Genomic DNA, 26,456 nt, shown 5'->3' on the forward strand with positions numbered 1-26,456 from the left:
CAAATGAATATTCATGATATGACATTTGCAAGGAGCTCATCGTGGAAGCAGTCAGTGGCTCTGCATTTAAATGGGCACAATTCAAACATCACTGCAAATAGTGAAACTCTGTAGTAACCCTCCAGGGAGTCTAGATGTGTTTGAACCTGAATTGTAGAAATAAAGTGCCAATTATCCCTCTAATTAGGAATAAAAAAGCTAGCTGCCTGTTGTGCTGGCTCCCATGTTTACGGCGTATCTTTAAATCTGCAATTTAAAGGCTCTAATGAGTTCAATTAATTGAGAATGAGAGGAGTGATTTGGGAGTCACAGCCTGCTGTTTGGAGTTGTAAGCCCATGGGGATGCATGTTAACCAAATGTAGGGATACAGTTCAAATATATATCCTCACTTAAAATAATAAGATCATTTTAAAACACATGCATACTGTATATATATATTTGTATCAAAATATTCTCTACAAAGAAACTACAATCTCTCATTTTAACAACATAGGGGTCATATGATTGTTGGGTTTTTCTCTGTATGTATCATTGTAGGGTCTACCTTACACTATAAAGTGCCTTGAGGTGACTGTTGTTGTGATTTGGTGCTTTATAAATAAAACTGAATTGAACTGAATTGAATTCCAGGTCTGAAAGGCGACACTAGTGAGAAACTGTTTTAAACTTGCCCTCTAACACCAGCAGTGGTGACTCCTGTGGTTTGAAAAAGAAAAAAAAGAGTCTGAGAGAAGTCTATGGAAAAGTGACCATACTACTCATATAGTTACTTGATCTTAAAAACTAAAATATGTTCATTTCCTATAACATTTAGTAACATCTCGTATAATCCCGCTTCTTGTCCTAGAAGAGCTGGGATAGGCTTCTGCCTCCCTGCAACCTTAAACTGGACAAGATGAATGGATACACGATAAAGCAGGGGATGCTTTAGGGCGGACATAACTTACTACTGGTAAGCGCTAGAATATCAACACCGTATGAGTGTGTAGTGCGAGTGTCGTTTGTTTCTCAATCACATCCAGCCCTCACTCTTCGTGCACGTTTAAAAACACCACGACCCCAAGGACTGAATGGGTCAGCTCAAAGTTTTCAGTTTTACACAGTAATCCCACAGCATCGTCCCCCCTGCTGCAATCTCCTTCATCTTCAGGGACTGCCTGTCCTTCATCTCAGGACTTCACACCTCTCAGCTTCACACCTCCCAGCTCCCAGTCATTACACCCACCCCCGGCTTCTGTGGACTCCAACATACACACCCCTCCCCCAAAACCCCCTCTCTCCATCTCAGCACTTCAAGTGAGGAACGAGCTTCGCAAGATCAAGGTGCGGAAGGCTGCAGGTCCAGATGGCGTCAGCTCCAGGCTCCTGAGGTGCTGCGCAGATGAACTGTGTGGCATCCTAGGTTATCTGTTCAACCTGAGCCTGTCACTGGGGAAAGTACCACAGCTGTGGAAGACCTCCTGTGTGGTACCGGTACCAAAGACCTCCCATCCCAAGGACCTCAGCAGCTACAGGCCGGTAGCCCTCACATCGCATCTGATGAAGACGCTCGAGAGGTTGGTTCTAAACCATCTGCGCCCCCTGGTGAGGTCTTCATTGGATCCGCTGCAGTTTGCTTACCAGCCTGGCATTGGGGTGGAGGACGCCATCATCTACCTCCTGCACCGAGCTCTGACTCACCTGGAGAAGCCTGGAAGCACTGTGAGGATCATGTTCTTTGATTTCTCCAGTGCTTTCAACACCGTCCAGCCACGACTTCTGGGGGACAAGCTGGAGCAATCGGGAGTGGACCACCACATGTCCCAGTGGATACTGGACTACCTCACAGAACGTCCACAGTATGTGAGGTCACAGGGCTGTGTCTCTGACACGCTGGTCTGCAGTACGGGGGCCCCACAGGGAACTGTGTTGGCACCGTTCCTCTTCACCCTCTACACTGCAGACTTCTCCATCAACTCCCCACGCTGCCACCTACAGAAGTTCTCTGACGACTCTGCCATAGTCGGCCTCATCACAGGTGAGGACGACTCAGAGTACAGACAGTGGACTCTGGACTTTGTAGACTGGTGTCAGCAGAACCACCTGCTGATCAACGCCGGGAAAACCAAGGAGTTGGTGGTGGACTTCCGGAGACGCAGACCCACCACACTGACACCGGTGAACATCCAGGGAGTGGACATTGAGATAGTGGACTCGTATAGGTACCTGGGTGTTCACCTGAATAATAAACTGGACTGGAGCCACAACACTGATGCTCTTTACAGGAAGGGTCAGAGCAGACTCTACCTGCTGAGGCGGCTGAGGTCATTTGGAGTCCAGGGAGCGCTTTTAAAGACCTTCTATGACTCTGTGGTGGCATCTGTCATTTTTTACAGTGTGGTATGTGGCCCCCCACACCCTCTAGCAGATCATTACATTAAGGAACCTTTTAAATACAAGCACGCTCATGCTCACAGGTGTACACACAGGTGATCACACACACAAACTACACCCTTTTTGGCTCCTACCTCAAAGCACACTGTGCGCTGTCGATCTTACGTGCTGCACAATAATGTTTAATATTAAGTATGTAGTGTTATATTCCCATATATCATTGTGATGTTGTTTATTCTATTACTCTCGTTTTCTTCTGCTTGTTTTCTTTTTTCTTTCTCAATAGGTGATCCAGGTGATCGATATATGTATTTTTTGTCTGCTTATTTTGTTGGTTTTTGTTATTAAAAAGAAAAAAAAAAAAAATACAGTGTGGTATGTTGGAGCAGCGGTTTATCGGCAGCTGAAAGGAAGAGGTTGGATAAACTCATCAGGAAGGCCAGCTCTGTTCTGGGATGCACCCTGGACCCAGTGCAGGTGGTGGGAGACAGAAAGACTCCGGCCAAAATAACATCTCTGATGGACAGAGTCTCCCACCCCATGCATGTAAATGTTGCTAAACTGCAGAGCTCCTTCAGTGACAGACTGCTGCATCCTCGATGCATGAAGGAGCGTTTCCGCAGGTCCTTCCTCCCTGCAGCTGTCAGACTGTACAATCAGAACTGCTCCCAACAAACATAGATGTTTACATCAGCACTAACTGCAATAAGTTAACCAACTGATTCGCACTACAACCTGGTTTGCCTCTTACTTGTTGTTATTTTTATTTAATTTAATAACTGTACAATACTCTGTATATAGTAACCATTGTCCTTAATGTAAATATTTAAGAAAAATTGTGTATGTTTCTGTTCTGTGTCCTGTGTACTGTTTGTTTGTATATGTGTCTTTTTGCTGCTGTTACAACCAAATTTCCCCTTGTGGGACAATTAAAGGATTATTCTATTCTAATGGTATCCCAGTGTCAATTTTTGTTGTGTTTTGTCTTTTGTGTTAATTGGCAAATCTTAGCACGTTAAACTAAGAAGGTCAACTGGGTAAACATCGGGATGTTAGCATTATCATGCATGCATTTAGCTTAAAGCACCAGTGTGGCACTGATTTCTTATGGCTCAGTCAAATGAAAGTGAAAATAGGACAGCAACCTTATGACTAGGATGAGCAAGTAGTTGCAGCGATCAACTGGTTGCCACAGGTTGAGGGTGCTACGTGCTTAACCCTTGTTGATACAGCGGTTTCCAACTACTGTTTTCCTTAGTATGACTGTAGCATCAGTTATCCGTCTGTTTCAAATAGGCATGTTAAAGAGACGGGTTCGTTCAAGGTTCGTCTGGCACATTTGCACTTAAAGAAATGTTGCAGTTCCTATTAATCTTTCTTAATAACTTTGAGATTCTTAGATTAAACACTTTGGACTCAGGAGGAATATTTCATTTACTACAAGCATTTGGAGAGTTGAAGTTCTGAATGGTGTCAAGATCAGTAAGTTACATTCAGTGCTGGGAAACTGGATGGAGATTTTAATTAGTCTGGTATCCAGGGTTAGTTGAAAGAGAAATGTGTATACATGGCAAGCATCTGAAGGATACATCAAATCACTAAACTTCCAAATAGATTACCCTTGACATTTGTCTGTCAAAAGCCTAAGGATGCTAAGCACCTTTTGACAACTATCTGACAGCCAGGCAGACTTTTTTGGAAAAAAAAACAAATTTAGCCCCATTCCTTAACTTTCCCTCGTTACTATTACTGAACTCAGACCAAACACTAATGGCTTCCAGAAAAAACAAACTAAACACGGGCAGAGAGTCAACAATATGATCTTCAGAATAAGCTGATATGTTAATGCACAAATCAACGGTTAAACACATTTGTGGCTGAACCTGATGTAAATCTCTCAGCAGAGCATCATTCAGCCCGATGGCTAGACAGCAAAATAAGTGACTAAAAGTGGAAGTTTGAGTTTGAGCTTTGAACAAGTTTTTTCAACTGTTCTTTTTCCAGGATGGAATGATTTTCAAAACAAAAAAATATTTCCTCTAATTTTAAGAGGGGTCAGACTGAAGTTCTGCTTGTAGCGTCAAAACTATGCATAAAGCCTCAAACATATACATGCATCCCCACTAATTTACTAGCCATCAAGGAGCTTCTGGCAAAATTCTGGCCAATTTTAACCACTCATCTTGGCCAGAATTAGTAACCTGGTTTGCATGGACCCAGCACATATTGACAATGATAACTATTTTAAATAACTTACACTAAATATAAGAAGATTCACCTTTCTGTAACCTAAAGGAAGAAAGCTGAACTTTCACAGAAATGCAAGATTTCATTTGGAAAATGAAATCATTGTCATACAGTATTTATTTATTTTTTTTATAGTTAATGATAATCCAACAGAGTGAAGTTCTGCTCTAAGAATTAGTATTATGCCCTCAGGGTATCCAGCCAATATCTGTTGTTTTTTTTAATGAGAAAAAGTCAAGTTCATGAATCTAGACTTCAATCAAATATAGCTAATTATCTTCTAGTAAGTTCATTAATAGTAAAATGACATGCCTGAGGGAAAACGACACCCACGAAAGGCAGCCAAACTGATTTAACAGTGGAACAAATCTGGTATGTGCACATATTTCAACCTTAATCCAAGTCACTGGAAAAGCAGAGCAGGAAACAAAAAGAAATAAATCCACCCACATAATAAAATAAATGAAACTTGTAATTTGGATTGATATTCCATCTCACATCTTACAAGCAAGTCTTCCAGCTCACAAACACATATGTTAAACATCTGAATTGTACCTGGAAGCTAAACATGACAGATGTTTAACAGCTCAGTGTGGAGAAAACAAGCAAAGCACTGAAAATTGTGCATGGGTCACAACTTTTGATGAAGCTAATATTTCCAGTGGGATTTAAATTAAAAAGAAGAGGATGATGCAGGAAGATGTCAGTTATGGGAATAGGAAGTTCCAGCTCAGCTGCAAACACCATTTCAAATCGTTTAATGTGTTTAATGTTGCCTCAGAATATTGTGAAACTACTTAACACTGCATGGATATTATAATACTGAATAGCCATTACAGATCGGCCCTGACAACACTGCATCAGCAGCCCCGCGGGCTGAGAAGTATCGCAAGTTCACCACATTAACAAAACATTTTTTTCCCCAGTATATCTAAACTAATGGGCAAATTTAGAAGCAAATCAAAAGTTTTACATCAAAAAATGAATCATGTGGCGTGTTCGTGAAAGAGGCCATTGGTAATCATGAACCTACAGAGAATTAATACAAAGCCTGCAGCTTTCCTTCGAGCTTTAATGACCACTTAGCATTTTTAGCTCACCGATTTGGTTTAACAACCTCGGGTTTACTGTTTTGCTTCAGTCTCTGTGGTCTTTCTGATGTAGCAGCAAAGAGCAACTAGTCAAAAATGAGCAACTAGGTGATGATGGAGTATTTATATTAAAAAAAGACAATTTTAGATTAAAACCTGGGGTAAAATAAGAGAACCCAGCAGGAAAAAGTGCTACTGTACCACAATGTCTGGATTTTTCTCCTTACTTTTTAAAATTTATTTTAGCTATTGCATACACAGCCCTTCAATGGAGAAAGGTCATGAGGCACGTTGTGAGATTATTGTGCTCTAGTGCAGCACTCAGTGGTTCAAAATATCTGAAACAGCACCTTTAAGTACACACAAGCTAAGTTATTAATATAAAAAACAAAATATTCTACATGACCTCCATCCAGTTAAATTACCCACATAACCAAGTTCCTATTTTCAATAAAAGCAAATCTCTTCCTCATTTTTTCTATGAATCTATGCGTACTTTTCAAGAAATATACACAGTCAGCTGCGGAGTTTGTGGAATCTCAATCACATCTCTCTTGCAGTAGAAGCAGGGAGCCGGAGACAAATGGAGCCAGCTTTCACTCAAGCAGTTCAACTTCTGCCATGCTGTTGTAACCTAAGACAAAAAACAAAGGAACTCGTCTCATCTGCGTGTACCAAAACAACCCTGAAGGATCTAATAGCGCCATGTCTCAAGCATGACAACTTTGCAGTTCTTCACCAGCTCTCCCCTTTAATGCCTCGTTGTCTTGTTCACCCCCTCGTTCCTGCCTTGTTTTCTACTGATAACCCTTGTCTCCCCTCATGCTGTCTCACCCCTATCTCAATCTCCCACTGTCACCCACTCCATCATTCTACCATGTTTTATTTGCACCTCCTCTCCTCCATCTATTAAGTGAAGTGCTGGAGACAAGCCACTGGCTGATCTAATACAATGGTCCCTCTATTCACATTGCTGTTTATCTGTTTGCAGACAAACCCTGACTAAATTTAGTGAATCAGCACCTCCATACAAGCAGGACAAAAACTTCACATCACAAAGGTCACTTTGTTGTTCTACATATTATGCATACCTGGGAGAATGTGTGTACAATTTTTTAATCAATGAATGCAAATAGGTCAGTATATAAAGCAAAACAGTTTATGGAGATGTGTTAGCATGATTATTGTTTGACAATTGTTTATTTTTCAGCAGTCGGACACTCAGAGGTTTTTCCGTGTATACTGTAAGACCTAAATTGTACCCCACCTTGGCAATGGATAAAAATAGAAAAAAAATGGATGAAGGCAAACTCTCATTTATTAATTTCAAATCCATTGCTCTAGAGTACAGAGCAGAAATAACCCTATTTCAAAATTTCATGTTTCAAAAGCTTGTGGGTGTTATATATTAGTTTTGCACACATGGAAATATTTATGCACACGTAAGGGGAAAACACTGAAATTTTCCCTGTAGTACTGTACGTGTGTACATGTGTGGAGCCATTTGTGTGCACAAAAGGAATAGATAGATGGGGAGGCCCACGCGCTGGAGTTCTGTACAAATTGTGTGCCTTTCGTCTCTGCTCCTCTTTAATTACACAGTACAGAATCACAGGGGCTACCTGCATGCAAGCGTAATTCTGCAGGAGCAGACATCAAGAGCACCGTTTATCATGCAGAGTGCTGACAAAAGTGGAACAGCTGAAATTTAGTATCTCTACATGATTTTCACTCTTGGTATAGACACCCCGCCTACATCACATAGAGTACTTCAGTTCAGCTATCAGTGGAGTTTTAGGGAAGAGCATTTTAGATGTCACTGAGGTTTAGGCTAGAAATAGATGATAAAGTTTCACTGTGGAACCACATTAATGAGCTAAAAATCAGTGAGACCCAATATAACTAGTACACTGCAGTCAAAAGTAAAAGGATAATGACATGACCTCAGTTTTTTGGCTCTAATTCAGCACAACAGACCAACAATGAAACGTTGACTATGAAGTTAAAGTGCTTCGATAGTCTTCTAATAGCATTTCGTGTGGGTTCAAAAAGGTTTCCTGCTTTTTGTGCCTGCACTTCTGAGTACTGGGACTGTTCCTGCTGCTCTATTTGTTTTGTTGTTTTTTGCTTTCCCACGCTGCCAAACTCTCCTCACTCTCAGCTTTGTCATTACTCCTCTGATGCAATTATCTTCTTGGCCGTCTTCACCGAGTCAATCGGTCTCATATCCCCTCTTTAAAACTCAACGCTATTATGTCAGTTTGCCTTCCAAGTCCATCTTTCCTCTTCTGCATCTCCACCTAATCCAGGATGTTCTGAAAACATTGTCCAAAGTTACAAGCAGCCATCTGCTAACTCTGCTCCACCCCCAGAGTCCTATCATTTTGGCAACTTTGTTTGAGACGTCGTTCTGGTTTTTTACTTTACTGGAGTCAAACTGCCAAAAATGAGTTCAGTGTGGAACTTCTTTCTATACAATCCCCCAATTTTAGGACAATGGAGCTGAACAAACATACAGACAAGATATCCAAGTTTCCAGGATGACTTTAGTGATGGTGAGATCCCTATAATGTTTTTTTGGTTAATCTGTGCCATGAAAAGAAATTTTGTAAAGATTTATTTAACATACAATGAACTCTTCTAATTCAGGAGATGCCTTGACTTTCCTGTACCTCGACCTTGTTTTCTTTAAATAAATATCTCAACGCATTTTTAATTATTTGTCATGAAACTTCTAAAAACATTTCTGACTTTCTATCCAGAACCAGTCATCAAACTTAACAAATTTCTTAACAAACATGAGAAAAACTGTATTTACATTTTTTGCCCATGTGAAGAACATGACAGACTATCTGTGCACTTCAGTCTTAAATCAATCATCAAACTTGATACAAAAGGACCAAGTAAATGAAGTCCCATACAATGAGAGCACCGAATACAAAAACCTGACCCGCTAACAGAAGCCAGATATTTCCTAAGTCTGGTCTATCCTCTCCTCCACTACTCTTCCAACCTTATCTTGATACTACCAAACAGCAACAGATCAACGGACGACACTCGGGTCTACACCTACATGAAAGCAAAAGTAGTGTGGTGTCTAAATGTAGTAACTAAACATCAATCATGTAAATCGCATTAAGGAGGGGGACATACATTTTCTTGGATTCTAAAACAACAGATAGCCTGCATCAGGAACTCAGTGATCTTAAATCAGGTTTTTAGTAGCAAGGATCCATTGCTTTTAATGCTTGTTGTTTTAATGGCAAGAGCCTCAAACCAACTAAGCCAAGTAAGTAAGTGTCAATAAACAATAATTAGCATCATGACTTCACTTCAATTTTACAATATTTAAAGTACGTAATGAGGAGTTGAGAGACTTTTAAAGTTACATATTCATAATTAAGTATTTACTTCGCTGGCATAATGAGAGAAATAAATGAAAAACAAAACATATTACAATTATTGAAATCTGCTACTGCCCAGCTGCCAGAATTGTGAATATCTGTACAGGTCCAGATCAGGTGCTTCCTCACCCGATCTGGACCCACAGATTTGTTGATTGCAAATGATCTGCGAGAAATATTTAAAAACATAACCTTTTTATTTTGCTCATTTTTAACCTTTATGTTTCTATAAATCCTACACTGCACATCCGTATACAGCTTCAAATGAAAACAAAATGAAAGTAAAGCCTAAATATTAAAACATATTTTTTATATTTTTTATCTCAAAATTATGACAGATAATAGAAATATGTCAGTGTGTTAACAGGCCCTTATTTGGGCAACACATCAGTTTAGATGGGTATTCACACAATATTCACACAAACAGAAAATAACAATGAGCAAATCAAAACACCGTTTGTTATCAAAGTTTCTGTTGAATCAGTAAAAGTAGGAATAAATACGTCGGGAAATTAAGTCGGGGAAAATTCGCTTCAAAGTAGTGCAAGTTAAAAGATGGATCACAGAGCAAAGGCTTCAGTACGCAAAATAAACAAAATCACTCAACAGCTCGTTTATCTGTTTATTTAGCGTGTTTGCTCATTCTCTGCAGGTTCTTTGTTGTATTGTATGGTAATGTATCATTTTGTAAACCTGTTTTAAAGGTGCTATGGATAAAATCAATTTACTATTCAAGTTGCTTGGAGTAAAAAAAGCTTAATATCATGGTAATGAAGTGGAAATTTGACCTACACAAGCTGAAAAGAGGCAGAGATCTTAAATTAAGGTGTTTTTTTAATGAAATATTCTTTCTGCTTTCCTTTTCTCATTGTCTATGATGGAGGAAATAGGCACTGAATGAACTCCTGCTTGTAACAATTTCCCAAATAAGCAAAAATGAAAGGAAGAAAGAAACTAATGCGCTACACAATATTAAAGAAAATTGAAATATTTAAACAATTACATGCACGAAGCATGTGCCTTCATCTACCTTCCCCAATTTCTTGTAACAATAACACTGAAGCGGCAACGTGACCGTGTGGCAGCAAGTACCCTCACCTCACAGCAAGAAGGTCCCACCAAACCCAGACTGTGGGGTTTACATGTTCTCCCAGTGTCTGTGGGGGTAGTCTCTCCAGGCTCCAGCTTTTCCCCACAGTCTATAAACATGCATGTCTATTCCAAAAATGGCCAAAGATGGGAATGTGAGTGTGAATGGTTGTCTATCTCTCTATGGATGGATGAATGGACGGATTAAAATGTATTGGATTAAGATGGATGGATGGAATAACACTTATATGTTGGGAGTGATGCATGTGCATCATTTAGCGTCGTTAACAACAAAGACATCTCACTAAAAAGAGAAACAATGCAGGTGAGGAAAAGAGGCAAAGAAATAGATTTTTTTCCCTCTCTCTGTTGCTCCAATGACACCTGGGGCAGCAATCAACAAACCTCCCCCACTGTCTATCAGAAACTACTCTCACAGCAAGAAGTATCCACTAAGACAAGTGGGACTCAGTACAAGTTGTCTTTTAACCTTTTTAGGTGTTTTTATTGTTTTGACTCTTGTTCTACCACAGACCTATTTCACACTTTCACCCTACAACATCAGCAGGATAGCACATGTAGATTAAAATTCATTAGGGGACCCTCAAGGGGAACCGCATCAACCTGCAGATTAACATAAAATGTGTTAGCATAAGGTGCAGCTATAAATCACCAACAGCCACAGTAGTACCGAAAAATATAATGCAAATATTTATTCATGTTCCTCGCTCCATATATAGTAATATTTGTGTTTTTTGAAGTCAACCCAGAAATAAGGTGGAAGAAAGAGGCTGTGGAGTGTTGCAGAGGCATACAGACTTACAAAACATGAGGGAAGTAAAAATAGTGAAAGGAGGACAAAGAGAGATGAAGACATCAAATAAATACAAGAAAATAAAACTAAAACAAACCAAAGGGGCAATGATAAAAGTGCAAGGGCAGGAGGGCAAAAATAAAATGGAGCCAGCAAAGAACACAGCCTCGAGGCAAGATTAGAGTTTACCTTCAGTAGGGTTGATCGCTCCTGGTAAGCTTTCCCATGGGAGGGTCCAGGAAGGGCAAGGATGAGGAGTGAAGACTGCCTCGATGCCATTTTCCTTAGGGAAGAACACACACACGCAAAAACACACACACACACACACACACACACACACACACACACACAAATATACAAATACAAGTTACTATAGAAACCCTACAGCCTTCAGGTTCTGTAGTTCAAATTGTTGTAATCGAGTGACTTATTTTGTACAAGCCCTCTGCTACCTTGCACACAATAGAACTCTTATTAAATTTCCAAGACAGAACATTGCTTCACCAGTACAAAACATACTCCAGCACATCTAGTACAATTAACTACAATAGCAAGAGAACCAGGGAAACCATGGTAAACTTTTTTTAGTTCTCTCCAGGATGACAGGAGGGCTAACTATGTATTTAACTAGCTTTGCTATGCAAAACAGCTAAAGTTTGTCTAGATAGATGCAATATTTGTTGCTAGAAGGCAGCGCTATTTAGAAGCTTCTGATGAGGCTGTGTTCTCAGTTCTCCTTTCCTGCCGTGTTTCTCACCACAGCGTCTGGGGTGGCAACAGCTCATTTGCCACAGACTCTGAAATCGACTGAAACCGCAGCTATACAGGCATGGTAGAATGAGCAATCTGAATGGTGTTTTAAAATGAAACTTGAAAGGCACATTCACAATCATGCAATAGCCTCTATTGGTAAAGCCTTAATTTTTCAGCAAGACAATGATCCCGAACACAATGTCAATGCAGTAAAAGCACATGTGGATAGAAAAAACACACACACACAAAATGGAACTCTATCAATCATGGATTGGCTTCCTCAGAGCTGCGTTAGATCATTTTGACAGAGAAAAGAACAAAAGGCAGCCAAGATCCAAAGAAATTTGGGTCATATTAAATAAAAATTAATTTTTATGCAACCAAGACAGCGTAGATGGAAACACTCATCCAGAGGTTTCACCGAATTCAGAAATCAGTGGACGACATCACGGTAGCTATGTCCATCTTTTATACTGTCTGTATTTACATAGACGTTCACACATGTTTCAGTAAATCCCTGGAGCTGTTTCCCATATAAAGAGGAAAAAAGCTCATCTTACTATAATATTACACCCTTTTAATAGAGGGTGTAACATGGGACATTAAATATGTGCAACACTTTGGTCACCATCTGTTACATTTAAATGTGCTTTATGAATAAAGACTTGACTATCATGTACAATGACATTGCATTGGGATATCAGAAAAATACATACACTGTGAGGTGCATTACTATGATGCAATAAAAGCACTGCAATTAAGACTATATTACTAAAAACCCTTAGTTCTGTTGACACTAACTGATTTGTGTGTTATACACTGGGGCTGAACAATGTCTGGCTGCCATATTAAAATATTCTAACATTTTGTTTTATTCATCTTTACATAAACACATATATATATATATATATATAATACAAACCAATCAAAGTCTACAACACTGCAAACCTCAAGCTCAAAAACTTAAATCAACACCTTATAGTCTGTGCCAAAGCCAATTATATTCACTCTCCACAGTAACACAAACTTGTAGTGCAAATGCTGATAAGGTCATTTTTGGTCACTGGGTAAATATGTTTGAGGTACCTCAAAATACACTAAGGAAACATGCACCTTAAAGCTTTAATAATTTTTAATATGAAAAGGTGATTCTGTTAAAAGCCCTACTTCTTCTATTAAATCATATTCTTAAGTTTGATTGTTCACCTGCAACAAGGAATCCTGGCTGTCTGGTCAAGCTTTAAACCCAAATGACAAATAATAGGTAATAATACAAGACTGCGTTATTATCCTGCCATAATGCTCATTGATTTCAGAGAGGAGCTTTTGACGGGAACACACACAGACTGTCTTCAATCGCTGTTTCTGGAACAACAGCTCCCCTATGAACCCAATTCATCAGACATAAAATCAAAGACTTAACTTCCTTCCTGCAAACCCAGTAATTCTCCTTTTGAAAAACCTCTATTTTTGATATCTAAGTTGTGTTAGTTTTTGTTAGGCAGTGATAATACCGGGTCTTAATTTCTGGTGTCGGGATACCCGTTTGTTTACCATAGATACAGATCACAGGCTGGGGCTCCACAGATCACTGCACGGGGAGCTTGAACAGTATGCATGAGTGTGTGTTAACTGGAGTGATAAAGGGGCAGAGTTTATGAGCCATTTGTAATGTGAATGGTGTTGCGAGATGAGCCCGGTGCCTCTGGTTAGCCGCCGTGAAGGATCGACTGTCACCATGTGAGACGGCAGACCTCTGTGTGTTTATACCTTGGTGGGACACACACAGAGGACATATATGCGCACACAGATGCAAACAGACAGGCACATTACCCAACGCAACAGCTGCACTGCAGACATGATGATGGCGACATGTAGCCATCCTTGTAATCCCTCTAGGCAGAGAATGGTGGCCATTGTGTGTTTGTCTGTGTGTGTTCACGCATTCCTCTCAGTTTTAATGTCGGATTTTAACCTGCCAGCAAAACTGTCATTTACACACATGTGGGCCTAACTAAATTTCATCCGGCAACACGGCACATCTAAAAGACACATCCCATCCTGACCACCCAGCTCACTCACCCTCATCAGAATTTTCCAAACCTCTTGTTTTTTTTTTTCTCCTCGCCTCACTCACATTGTTATAGAAATGTAGCCAGCAGGAAATCACAGAAATATCTTTCCTAAGAGAGCAGAGCAAAAAAAGCCAAGAAAACAGTCTGAGGGCTCAGTGGCGAGAGGTTAGTCAGGGTTGAGGAGACAGTCTCCTTTAAAACAGCTGGGCCTGCTTATCTCCTGCTGTTGCAGAGGTAATATATGGAGCAAAGAAATCTATAAACGCGTGCGAATGAGCAAGTCTCTCGACAATCCTTCCTAAGGGACCTGCATTGGGTATCTTGCCTGTGCACATGTAGATTTTTAGCCATAACTATAAACTAAGTAAAGCTATAACATTTTTGTTTTGTTTTGGACCAGATTCACTGTTTTTATTGCACCTGAAATGAAGATAAGCTGAATGTGCACTGTCTGCACTCCTGCAAGTGGTAACAGGATCCACTGAGAATACTGAAATGTGCATTAAAAAAAAAGCACCCCAGGCAAATACAGTGTTTTTTCTCATAAACAGATTGTTACTCTTAAAAAAAAGGTTGGTTTTTTTGTAATGTCTGCAAGAGCAAAATAATATGCATCGATAACAGCTTTGAATTTCTTTTTTTTTTTTTAAAGACCACTTAAGATGTTAATTTTATGAGTGAAAGCAATCAGTGATAAATATCTGGCAGAAAAACTAAATATCCAACAATTACAAAAGTCTGCCAGAAACCGAAACATTATCTCAGAACTACACTCTTGAAGGTGCAATCAGCAGAAAATGGAGGCATGAAATTACAGGGATAATACTTAACAACCACTCTGGAGGCTGCGAATCTGTGCTGTTAGGGGACAATGGGAGGCAGATCCCTTGATATTAGGTCAGGATGGAAGTGTTGGAACAAAACATGTTTGGTTAACATATAGCTGCAAAGCATGCTGAGGATTAAGTAAAGGAATGTAATCATTTACTTTGAGTTTAGTCATTGTGGGCCTTGGGCCGCCGACAAAAGGAACCTCTGGGGCCATCTCCCGGCCTTCTTCCTCTTCCACCGGTAGACTGGTTGGGTTGTCCTCTGCTGAGAGAATTGGGAGTCCAGACGTGGGAGCCTGGGGTATGGACAGAAGTAGCCCACAAGCCTTGGCTGCCCGAAGCACCCCCGGTACCTCCTGGACACGGCCGTACCAGCGCAGTAGGTGGGGGAGATGATGTAGAGTGGCGACAGCGCGGGCTTGGAGGGAACACTATTAAAAACCAAGAAAAGGATGAAAGAGAAAGAGGAAAACAACAAGGAAATATTGATTAAGTGACTCGACTGACATGTTACTGCCAGCGGAGCGAGATGCCACGTTCCACCAGAATTCACACATCACGCTGGTGAACACTTGTGCGACAGACTGGCAAAAAAAATCAAAACAGAGCTGGCAGGAGGAGAGGGTGAAGAAACAAACAGAGACATGATCTGAGACGAAGCATCAGGGCACAGAGTGTGTGTGTGTGTGTGTGTGTGTGTTCGCACACAGAGTGGTGCACGGAGGCAGAAGGGGCACTCCGCAGCACGACAAGAGGGTGGAGTGGAAAGGATTCACTGTGGCTGCATGTGTTGTGGACAGTGATGGCCGTTAAGAGGAGACACGCTAGGCTGAGTGTGAAACTGGAAACCACTGGGGCACAGCTGACTACTAAAAGCCTCATTGTGAGAACTTCAGTTCTTTCCCACAGTCGAGGAATAGCTGGAGACAGCTGAAAGGTGAAATGGAGGCTGAGACCCACTCCACTGCCAGACAATGCGGCATTCCTGATCAATAACAGCATAACCCTGAACTTTACAGCTCTCGGTTCACCGCTGCAGTTGCTACCGAATTCATCACAAACAATGAGGCGTAATGAATATTCAGTGAGCACTTGAGCTTCTAAATTCTTCAAAGATTTTCGAGTTAGGAGTTTGTTTTTTTAGGTCAACATAACAACCTGCCAACTCTGTCAGCTGTTCCCAAAGTAAAGTCAGTAAAATGTATTTCAACCTGCTGCATTTGAATAAAAACCCTCCCCGTACAGTGTTATCAGCCTTTGCCAGGTGGCTCCAGACCACCTTTGAGAGCAAAAACTGTGCCAAGTCTGATGCAGCAAGTCTTCTTAACCCAAGTTTCTGCCTGGCTGGATTTAAAAAAGGGAACTGGGTGTACTACCTGTTCACCCTGACCAGAGTGTCAAAACCACACATCATGCATAATTTGACAAGTCATCATAATAAAGGTATTAAAGAGCCAGGAAATTCATGTAACTGCACGCTCCAGTCTGCATGAAAGCATTCAGTCTGGCATCAGCGCCACTTTTGTATGCACTGAGACAAAGCCTTTCCTATCAGCAGTTGACTGTTTGTGTAACAGGTGTATTATTGAAAGAGCATTTGTAAAGAAAGTGTGTCAGTGAAATAAAAGCGACAGGCTTAAACTGAAAAAAAAGGGCTAATAAAATTAATTGTGCTTTGATGTGTATGTGCCATTCTTAATTAGACGGTAACAATCAGAATGAGGTTGTTGACACCACTCAAAAATTAATTACATGTCAAAAAGCCCATACCAGATACTGATAGATGCACGGGAGCAGCACCACATCAGTCAGAGTGAAGTACAGTCCCTCAGCAAACACATGCTCCAACGGAGGCAAATCTGCTGTCTTCACTTTCCTAATCTCAGAGTTCTCTCTGGTGGTTAAAGCTGGTACTGAATCCACAGACAGTTTGGCCAAAGCTGCTCTAAGCTCAAGTCCATCACAGGCCTGAGACGACTGTCCAAGACCGGACTCGGAGTCCAGGTTCTCTTGGCTTTCAGCAGACTCTTCACGTCTCTGCTCCTGGAGTTTCCGCCTTCGTATTTTGTCATCGTTGTGGACTCTGACAGGCTCTGCGAGCCTTCGCTCAAGAGTGAGAATGGAGAGGGGCACCCGCTGATCATCATTTGCGGGATTCTGGAGATGTTCTTCAACAGCAGAGGGGATTTCAATTTCACACAATCTAGTCCACCGGCTCACCTAAGAGTGAGGAAAACATGGTGTTTGAGGTCTGTCCGTAAATGCACTCAAAATAAAAAGGCATTCCAAAAAAGGCTGAAATACAAGTCCTTATCATAGCACTGTGCACAACTTGTGCAGTTCTCAGATACTTATTTGTAATTTAAAACACAAAAAACATAACTCTGCTACATATTTCCAAAACAGAAAAAGGGAAAAATGTTTTGGTGTCAGAATTTTTTTTTTTTTTCCAGTTTTTGACTTTTTGGCAGTTCCTTTTGTCGTTGTTCCCTTTTGGATTGAAGAGTGAAAGGATCACAAGTGGAACGTGTATATGTGAAATACATCTAGTTTACCACAGAGTGCTTTAAATTTCATTAGCCAACTGGGAACCACCTATTATAAATAACCTTCTGGGACCCTGATAGGAAACAATAGATGGGCAAAGTTGTGAGGTATAAGAGCTTTCCTAGATCTGAAACCATGCAAACTTTAAAGCAAACTAAGAATTAGATCATTATTTACTTATAATACTTTTTTAAAGTTGTTAATTGTGTGATTTCTAATGGTGATCTCTAAGATTTTGCATTTATTTGGTTTACTTGATTTTGTAGATTTGCAGATGGTCTTTATTTTTTGTTAACCGTCACTTTTTGTAATGACTGAGTTTTGGGGTTTTGTTCGCATTAAGTTGGTTCTGTTTTCCTTTCATTCAAAGATTTAATGGTTCTTTTTGATTTCAGCAAATCATTACTTATGGAGAGAGAATTACACCGCTTCACAACAGCTTTCAGTTTGTTCCTGAAGTCACTAAATGGTAAATGGACTGGTTCTTATATAGAAGCACTCAAAGCACTTTAAACAGCATGCCTCATTCAGTCATTCACACAAGGTCTTTTTTCAATGCTTTCTCTACCAAAGTGCTTTCTATCTAACATTCACACACATTCATATTCCAATTACTGCATCGGGAGAGTAACTTGGGGTTCAATTTCTTGCCTAAGGATACTTTGGCATGGACTTTAGTTTCAGCTAACTATAACTGGTTTGTAACTGTGTGCTTACTTTTAGACATATTTAATTTTCAAATTTGTGTAAATTTGTGTGTACAGTGTTTACACACTGGATGTTGACATGATGTTAATCCCAAAGTTCACCTATAGCCTACTACAGACCGTCAGTTTAAGTGTAAAAACACTCAGTATTGCCTATGACCTTGCAGAGAGATCCCATAGTCACTTGTTTATTTTCTTTTGTGTATTTTTGTCGTTTGTTTCCATTTTTTCCACTAACCTCAGCGCAGGCTTTCAGACAAGTCTTCTTGAAACCCAGCAGAGCCAGTACATCATTTCTGGAGGGGTCAGCCTCGATGGTTTTGTTGATAATATGTCTAAGGACCACTGCCAGTCCTGCCCTGCAGAGCTGCCCAGTCTCATCCAAAACAGCAGGGAGGCGACAGTCCCTCACCAGCTGAGGCAGAGCCTCTGACTGAACATCAGAGGAGTCCAGATGCTCTGGCAGCTGACTTCTCAGAGACTCAGAGCTGCTGGGTTTCTTGAAGACCAGGTAAACTTTAAAAAACTTGCACTCGCAGTAAGAAAGGAGGAACAGGACGATGGAGGTGTGCAGGGGAAGGCGCGGCTCCTCGTTTTGACAGCAAACTTCTAAATAGAGAGAGGGCTGCTGCTGGTTTTCGGGCTGTTGCTTCATTGTAAATAAAGTCAGCACTGCGGAGTGAAACACATGTGAGGGTTTAAAAAGTAGCCTCGGAAGGGTGTTCCGAGGTGGGGTTTGTAAATGGAAAAACAGCTGTATCTAACACGTTAAATGTCTTTATGAGTGATACTTACAGCAGCAGTAGCTTCTATAAAACCACGTTGTTGTTATGGTGTGGGCTGCTTCTTCTTCTTCCCCTGTGCTAAAGCTACCACAGCTTCACCTGTTTTCTACTTCCGAATAAACAACACACGATGTGTCACTGGAAAAATACATGTAAAACTGTATAATATGTTAAGAGTGCCCGCTCCATAAAACTGGCTCTTTTTTTATTAACTATTAAACGAAGAAGTCATGATGTGCAATATTCTGGAGTAACACAACTTGCTTCATAAGGTTCCGCGCTTATAGTTTGCGGACATTTTTGAGTGTTGCACAGGTTAGAGGAAACGGCTTCTTTGTAGGAAGTGTTGTTCTGCCGTCAGTTTTCCCATGAAATCGAAAAGACCGGATTGAGGAGAGACAAGCTTACGAGAAGCAGAGTGTGAGGTAATGTATTCCAGTTTAACGATTTCACTTGTAAATCCTAATTTCTAACTGACAGCTTCGAGTAACGAGAACTTTTACCGTTGTGGTGCTATTATGGTCCCTTGTGTTGCTGCTAGTCCGGACTGGATACGTTACGCAGCAGCCAAAGTTATTCTTTTTTTAATTTGTGTGAACTTTTAAATATTACACCCGACAGACTCAATTGAGACATTTGGGACTCAATCTACAAACGTGAGAAGGAAGATAATAATAAATATTTGTTTTAACCCACAGAAAAAATAAACAAAACAAAACAGGACAGCACATGACGTATCACAAAACACATCCGCATGTCAATTACCTTGGAAGTCGGTGCTAACAAAAATGGTAAAAAAAGCGCGAAAAAAATATGATTTATTTTGGTTCTTAGCAAGGTAGAGCCATTTAGCTATTACTAGCAGTACAGCATCGTATTTGTTTTTTAATCTTAAGATGACCGTGGCAGCACATTCATGGGTAGAATCTGACCAGTGCTCTCTGCATGGCTTATTTAGCAAATCATAAATACACAAAAGTGACAGTACAGATTATACATTTTACAGTTTTACTGCTGTTTACGTTCACTGCCGCCATCTTGGATAGTTAACTCGGGGTTGATGGGTCTGTTCCGAGTGGGGAACCTGAGTTGAGGGGATGTTCCAGATTAACTGGAATCAACAGATTGACTGGGAACAAGGAAATTCAGATTTTCGACTTAATCTGGAACGCACCATTAATCCTAGTTTTAACGGAGATCTATCGTCTCCCCTTCAAGTGCCCTTCGTTTAGTAATAAAGATGTTTATTGTGATTGTGGCAGAGCTTTTACTCATGGGAAACAGTTTTCACTAAATATTTAAGTCTTACTAAAATATTGACTTATGCATCATTAATGTTAAGAGCACCAGAAACAGATGCATGATGTTTCAAGGAATCTAAACAACATGTTACTTAAAGTGTTGTGAAAAGGTATTTGCCCCATTCCTGAATTGTTCACATTTTTAGCACTTAAGTTTCTGTTCAAGAAACAAATTTTAACGATAACATAAGTAAATACATTCTGTATTTCTTCATTTATTAAGGGGGAAAAAAACCTATCCAAACCTACCTGGGCCTCTGTGAAAAAGTAATTCCCCCCCAAACACAATAACTGGTTTTGCCACCCTTGGCAGCTAGACCTGCAATCAAGCATTTTTAATAACTGTCTTTGCAGAGGTGTTTCAATTCAGCCACATTCAAGGGTTTTTGTACATGATCAGCCTTTTTAACGTCAATCAGATTTAATTCCGGACTTTGACTAGGCCACTCTCTCCCAAGGATGGCATTTTTGATCAGTCTCTATCTTATTGTTGAATCATTAACTCTGACCTTAACTGAGGCAAGTGAGACCTGCTGTTCTTTAGATGTTGTTTTGGGTTCTTTTGTGACCTGGATGATTTTGGTAGGTCGGTCACTCCTGGGAGTGGCTCTCGCAGTGGTTCACTAGAGTCCCAAAGCCTTAGAAATGGCTTTGTGACCCTTTCCAGATTGATAAATGTCTTTGACTTTGTTTCTCTGCTTTTCGTCACTTTCTTTAGATTGCAGTCTGGGGCTGATTGTTTTAGCCTACTTCACTTTGTAAAACAGGTTCTATTTAAGGGATTTCTTGATTTAAAGTGTCTGACAGTAATCTGGTGGCAACTGCTTTTTCACATGGGGCCAGGTCGATTTGGATAGCCTTTTTCCCTAATAAATGGGGGAAAAAAACCAACTTTTTTTTTTTTTTACTCTTACTATCCTTTGTTGTCCTTAGTTTAACTAAACTTGTTTAACTACACATGATTTACTCAGTAGAGGGATGTTATTTGTTCCCTGAAGCCTGAAAAACTGTATTTTCTGATCCTCAGTTTCCATCATGGCTGGACCTGTCAGTTTGGAGTTGGATCCCATCTTTCTAAAGGCACTGAGTTATTTACACTCCAAAAGTAAAGACTCAGCTGAGAAACTGAAAGCTCTCCTTGATGAATCCCTTGCAAGAGGAAGTGACTCATCATACCGTTCATTACAAAAAGTAAGAAACTGGAGACGTACGTGTTTCTACAGTCTCTTTATGCTGTATCTCATTGTTGTTAAACCTTAATTTCCCTTTCTCAAACTAAAAGTTATTATTATTATTATCATGTGTCCTCAGGACATAGAGGTATCAAAGGGGCCTGTGTCAAAACTGACTTTAAGTAAGCAAGACTCCAAGTCTTCAAGTTCTTCATCTTCAAGTAGCAGCAGTGGAAGTAGTAAACCTGAGAAGAGCAAGAAAGACAGTGAGAAGAGACCATCTGAGAAGGTACTGTGTGAATTTTGATTCATCAACTAAGTGCAAAAATACTAGAAAATCTCAACAACCTGGTAGTTGTTGAGATTTTGAAGTGTTGCGTTGGACCATACAATCCTTTTTGTAAGGTGAAGTAGTGAAAAAAGAAAAAGAAGGAAAAAATAAGTAAGTCAAGAACACTCTCTGCAATTTAAGCAGTATTTTCTTCATATTTAACATTATTTAATTATTTTGTAGACACTTTTAATATTCTCTGATGATCGTAAACGTGCAGCTAAACGGCTAAAGAGCTTTTCAGGATGGAGAGGTCAATGAGTCGTGACAGGCCAAGTCAAATAGCTGCTCTCACTCCAGCTTAGCAGCATGCCAGATACCTAACATGAATCTTTCTTTAGTCGGCTGTGTCCTAGTCCTGTTTGGCTCCTGTGAATAAGTATTTGTTTTGGACCTTAAGCACATGTACTCTCAGGCCAGACAGGCTACCAGGTCTTTTTAAAATTATTTTTAGTTCAGTGCATTGCTGTAGCGGGCATATCAAAGGGAGTTTCTCTCCTTATACTGAGGGGAAAAAAAGGAATGAATAGATATTTTAGTAAAACAATAAACCTTTTTTTATGGTGAAAAGTGGAGGAGTAATCAACCAATCAAGGTAAAGAACCAGCTCAGAGTGGGTCAGAGCTGCTTACATGTTAAATAAATTTGAGTTCAGAAATTTCCTGCAAATCTGAGAAGCATACATATGTACTATTACATAGAAGAGTACTAGTGTTACAGTGAAGTAGATGCAGTTTGAAAATGTTTGTCAGTGATGCCAACATGCCATGTCTAAAATGTGCTCTTTCTGTCTTACTGAAAAAATAGATCAGGGTTGACTTGGGTGAGGTGGACCCCCCGAAAAAGCCTCGTTTGGAGAAACAGGAGAATCGCTCTTCTCCGATCACTGTGCAGACGAGCAAAGACCTGCTGCCAAACATAAATGATGATGAGACCAGCGCCGATGACTTCGCCATGGAAATGGGCCTGGCTTGTGTGGTTTGCAGGTACATGTTGAATATTTGTAGATATGGTAAATTTTTGAGTTGCCGTCTCAAGTTTTTTTTTAACCTTTTATTGTCATATGCCGAGTAAAGAAACATGTTTTCCCTGTCCCAAAGTGAGCCAATGAAATTCTTGCTTTTCCTGTCCACAACAGATACCAACCTAAAAGAAATCCACATACAAAATAGATAAATAGAATAAATGCTAATTATAACAACAGCATATGAGAAATCCAGTAGAACTATAGCATATGCAAAAAAAAAAACTGTACTTGGAACTTTTTCCACTTTTAATTATTGAGATTCATTTTACTCCATCGTCAACCTAAACAGGTAAACGTGTTAGCAAATTAATTATGTGTTCCTGCCATATGTCTTTACTTTCCTGCTGTGTTTTCATTCCTTAAGACAAATGACCGTGACCATGGGGAACCAGTTGGTCGAGTGCCAGGAATGCCATAACCTGTACCACCAAGACTGCCACAAGCCCCAGGTGACCGACAAAGAAGTCAATGACCCACGGCTTGTGTGGTACTGCGCCCGATGTACCAGGCAAATGAAGCGTATGGTGAGGAAAATAAATTATCTTCCAGTATCAGCTTTGTATTTGGATTCAGCGAGCTTGGTTTGTTTTTAAGTAAAAGGTTGTTTGTTTGTTTGTTTTTTCTCCACAAGGCCCAGAAACCTCCACAGAAGCCGTCCCCTGCATCTGCATCTTCAGCACCTGTTGTAAAAGACACACTAGTAAAAAAGACGGAGCTTAAACCCAAAACTGACACAGCCAGCACCTTCCAAGCATTCAAAAGAACAGAAGTGAAGGTATGTGTTAACTCGTTATGGCGTCCATCGACGTGCATTGTTAATGTGAATGTTTATACACAGCCCTTGTGTCGTCTCACGTTCTCCTTCTTCTCAGAAAAGCAAAAGTTATGATTTCACATCCGTAAATTATTTGGGACTGCAAGGGAGAGAACAGCAGTTGCAGTCAGAGTGCAAAACTGCTGTGAAAGGCAGTCTGCACAAATCCCCGCAGAGGAAAATGAGCAGAAAGTGTAAACTTATTTTCAAGGATCAGTGTTCCAGCACGGTGCCATTTCTCCAGAGGGAATGGGTTTAAAACTTTTCAGAGCGCTTTCACTTAATGGAGTTCACCAAAAAGTTATTTTGATAGCAAACATGATACCCTGTAGTCACAGATTTGATTATGTTAATACTTCTACCGTGAGGTGTAAGAGTTTTCATAGTTTGCAGCAAAAGTATTGCTCAGGCAAGCAGGATGCAGCGTGAGTAGCTGAGGAATCACATTTTTACTTGATATTTAAGAAACTGCAACTGCACTGTATTTTTTTCCTGCTTATTGGCTTTTATTTTTAATCAGATGCCGTAACAAAGCAGAGGCTGGTAATTTGATGCTTCTGCTTTGCAGTTCACAGACTGATGCAAAGAACCTTTTCTTGCATTTATAGGTCATTTTCATTTTTTTAATCATCTGTTCACCTACTGCCTCCAGCAAACTTCTTTAATATATGTGCAGTCACATTATAATTGAGTACAAGAAGGTTGAAACCCACAAAAAGTGCCTGCAGAGATTATTGGTAATATATTTACTAACGCACCAGTGACAATGACAATTTTATTTATATAGTACATTTCATTATATTAAAGCTCAGTGTGTTTAATACAGAAAAAGAAGACTTAACACCATAAATCAGTGGAAAACGCTTAAGAGAACAAAAAAAACAAAACAAAAAAAACCGCATATTAACTTTAGGCCTGTGTGCAGAGAAAGGTTTTGAGTCCGTTTTTGAATCTGCACACAGATGTAATTGAACTTGAGTCAGCAGGCTGCTTGTTCCAAAGATTAGGACCACAATAATTGAAAGCACCTCAAGCGTACTTGGATCTGATTTTGGGAACAGTTAAAAGATCACCCAGGAAGTTGATTCTGTTCATCTGGACGTAGCGTTTTCAGTAGGAGAAACGTTTCTGTCACCCATCCAAGTGACTTCTTCAGTCTAAAGAAGTGACCTCTCTGACACTCAACTCCCAGTGTTTTCGTTGAGTTGCAGTCGGGTTCATTGCTCTGCCAACTTGTCTCGTGGTCAGCTCTGCCGCCAGCAGTCAAATAGCACAAGCTCCAGTCATGTCATTGTTACCAAACTGTTGGTCCCTTTTTAAAGCCTTGGGTGTCCTAGATAGATGAATGGTCTTTTGGAGTTAGTTAGATAAAGGCATTGTAACTTCTTCCCCAAAATTGTATTTTGAGGCACAGGACTACTCACAATAATCAGTCAGCTCTGACTGTTGGGAATCATAAACACAACCCTGCATGCATTTGGACAACTAGTTTTCTTAACAGAGAAGCTCTTCCTGAATTGGGCCAAAAGTGCATTGATGTGACAAGAATAGGGGTGACCACAGCACATCATTGATTAGACAATGAAGCCTTCAAGTCCTGTACAAAAGCGTCAGTTAAAAATGTAGGGCCTCAGACTTAAAGGTATATTATGTAAAATCTCACCACTAGATGTCAGTGGATTGTATTCAGCTGAATACTGTTTTCCTAACCTTCCTAATTCAAGTGCATAATCTTAGCTATGGTGGCCACTGAAGGACAAACAGGTGTTTTGAAAATTAAAGCTCCAAACTAGGTTCTTCAGGCCCAAGTGGGAGCAACAGGGACTTGTTCTCAAATAATAAAACATAAATGATAATAAAACAAAGGGATGATCCTTCATATCTTGAGAGATATGAAAGAGATGAAAAGAAAATCCAAGTAGTTAGTTAGTAGTTTGTTATTAGTCAGTATTGCGCTCTAATAATGACAGTAATCTTTTCCCATGCAGCCACCAGCCACTTCAGCCAATCCCACCAGCAGCAGCTCTTCCTCCTCGGGCAGCGGTCTTACCGGCTGGGCTGCATTTGGCGCCAAAACGAGCCCATCTCTTCCTGCTAGCTCCAAACTAGGTTCCTCAGGCCCAAGTGGGAGCAGCAAGACCTTGACAACTCCTTCTGGACAAAAGCCTGTTGGGTTATCTGGGCTAGCTGGAGCAAAGTCAGGGCTTGGGAGTGCAAAGATATCTGGGAGCGGCAATGGAAACGGCTCCAGTCAGGCAAACCTGAAACCGCCTCCACCTCTGACTCTGGGTAAGCAGCCGTTGAATAGGTCATCGAGTGGTGAAGGCCAAAGCAAAGGCAGCTCTTCGTCAGGGGCCGGCTCTCCTAACAGCTCCCAGACTGGAGGCAATGGAGGCAGTAACGGAGGAGGTAATGGAAACAATGGGAATGGGTCAAAGGCTGCACCTGGGGACAAACTACCTACAACCCAAGAGTCCCAGCTTAACGCCATGAAGCGGTTACAAATGGTGAAGAAGAAAGCAGCGCAGAAGAAACTGAAGAAGTGAGTGAGGACTGAATGAAAGGAGGAAGAGTTGTGAGGAAAGGGGAAAATAAATGTTCAAAGAGGGCCGATTGAGTGCCAGAGCATTACGTTTCTATTTCAAGAGCAGTTGTACATCAAGTAACACCATTAAGTTAAATACTTGAATTTCACTTTGTGTAAATGCTGCTAGACTCGTGTGCCTCGTCCTGTCCTTACAAATCTAACCAGTGAAAAAAGTGTCATGTCACTTTTTATCAATTAGTGTCATTAAATATCCTGTTCTTACATACTCGCAGTAGCTTTGACTTTATTGTGACTGCGTTTTCTCAATTCAGTCATTCAGTTTTATTGGGAGAAACAGAGAATGGAGAATAAACCAGAACAGTAATAACCACAGAGGCAGTTTTTATTCATAACGTTATCAACGGCTTGGAACGTATTTCTTCATTTCAGGGCAAATGGTGAATAAAACTTCATATAAATCATTTCACATAAAACATATACTCTATCTATAAATCACTTCATATATTTTTATATATAAAAATTTACTTCATTAATAAATCACTTCATT

The 26,456-nt window shown here is 40.3% G+C and overlaps 2 protein-coding genes across 2 annotated transcripts in view; one reads left to right on the top strand and one right to left on the bottom strand.

Annotated features, from left to right (window-relative positions):
- Positions 1 to 18,904, bottom strand: part of gstcd (glutathione S-transferase, C-terminal domain containing) — a 61,374-nt gene extending 42,470 nt beyond the window's left edge. Inside the window, exons 1-5 of the mRNA XM_063475254.1 lie at positions 18,727 to 18,904; positions 18,170 to 18,603; positions 16,448 to 16,897; positions 14,836 to 15,108; positions 11,209 to 11,302 (exon numbers count right to left, since the gene is read on the bottom strand). Coding sequence (XP_063331324.1) covers positions 11,209 to 11,302; positions 14,836 to 15,108; positions 16,448 to 16,897; positions 18,170 to 18,586 — 1,234 coding nt within the window. The 5' untranslated portion in view covers positions 18,587 to 18,603; positions 18,727 to 18,904. The remainder of the gene's footprint in view (positions 1 to 11,208; positions 11,303 to 14,835; positions 15,109 to 16,447; positions 16,898 to 18,169; positions 18,604 to 18,726) is intronic.
- Positions 18,905 to 19,032: 128 nt separating this feature from the next.
- ints12 (integrator complex subunit 12) lies at positions 19,033 to 26,284 on the top strand. Its single transcript, XM_063475255.1, has 7 exons — positions 19,033 to 19,141; positions 21,045 to 21,208; positions 21,329 to 21,478; positions 22,328 to 22,506; positions 22,912 to 23,071; positions 23,179 to 23,322; positions 25,350 to 26,284. Exons 2-7 carry the CDS (start codon positions 21,053 to 21,055, stop codon positions 25,905 to 25,907), a joined length of 1,347 nt encoding a protein of 448 aa, XP_063331325.1. The 5' UTR covers positions 19,033 to 19,141; positions 21,045 to 21,052; the 3' UTR covers positions 25,908 to 26,284.
- The last annotated feature ends 172 nt before the right edge of the window (positions 26,285 to 26,456 follow it).

This window comes from Pelmatolapia mariae, linkage group LG6 (assembly GCF_036321145.2).
Source record: "Pelmatolapia mariae isolate MD_Pm_ZW linkage group LG6, Pm_UMD_F_2, whole genome shotgun sequence".
NCBI classification, from domain to species: domain Eukaryota; kingdom Metazoa; phylum Chordata; class Actinopteri; order Cichliformes; family Cichlidae; genus Pelmatolapia; species Pelmatolapia mariae.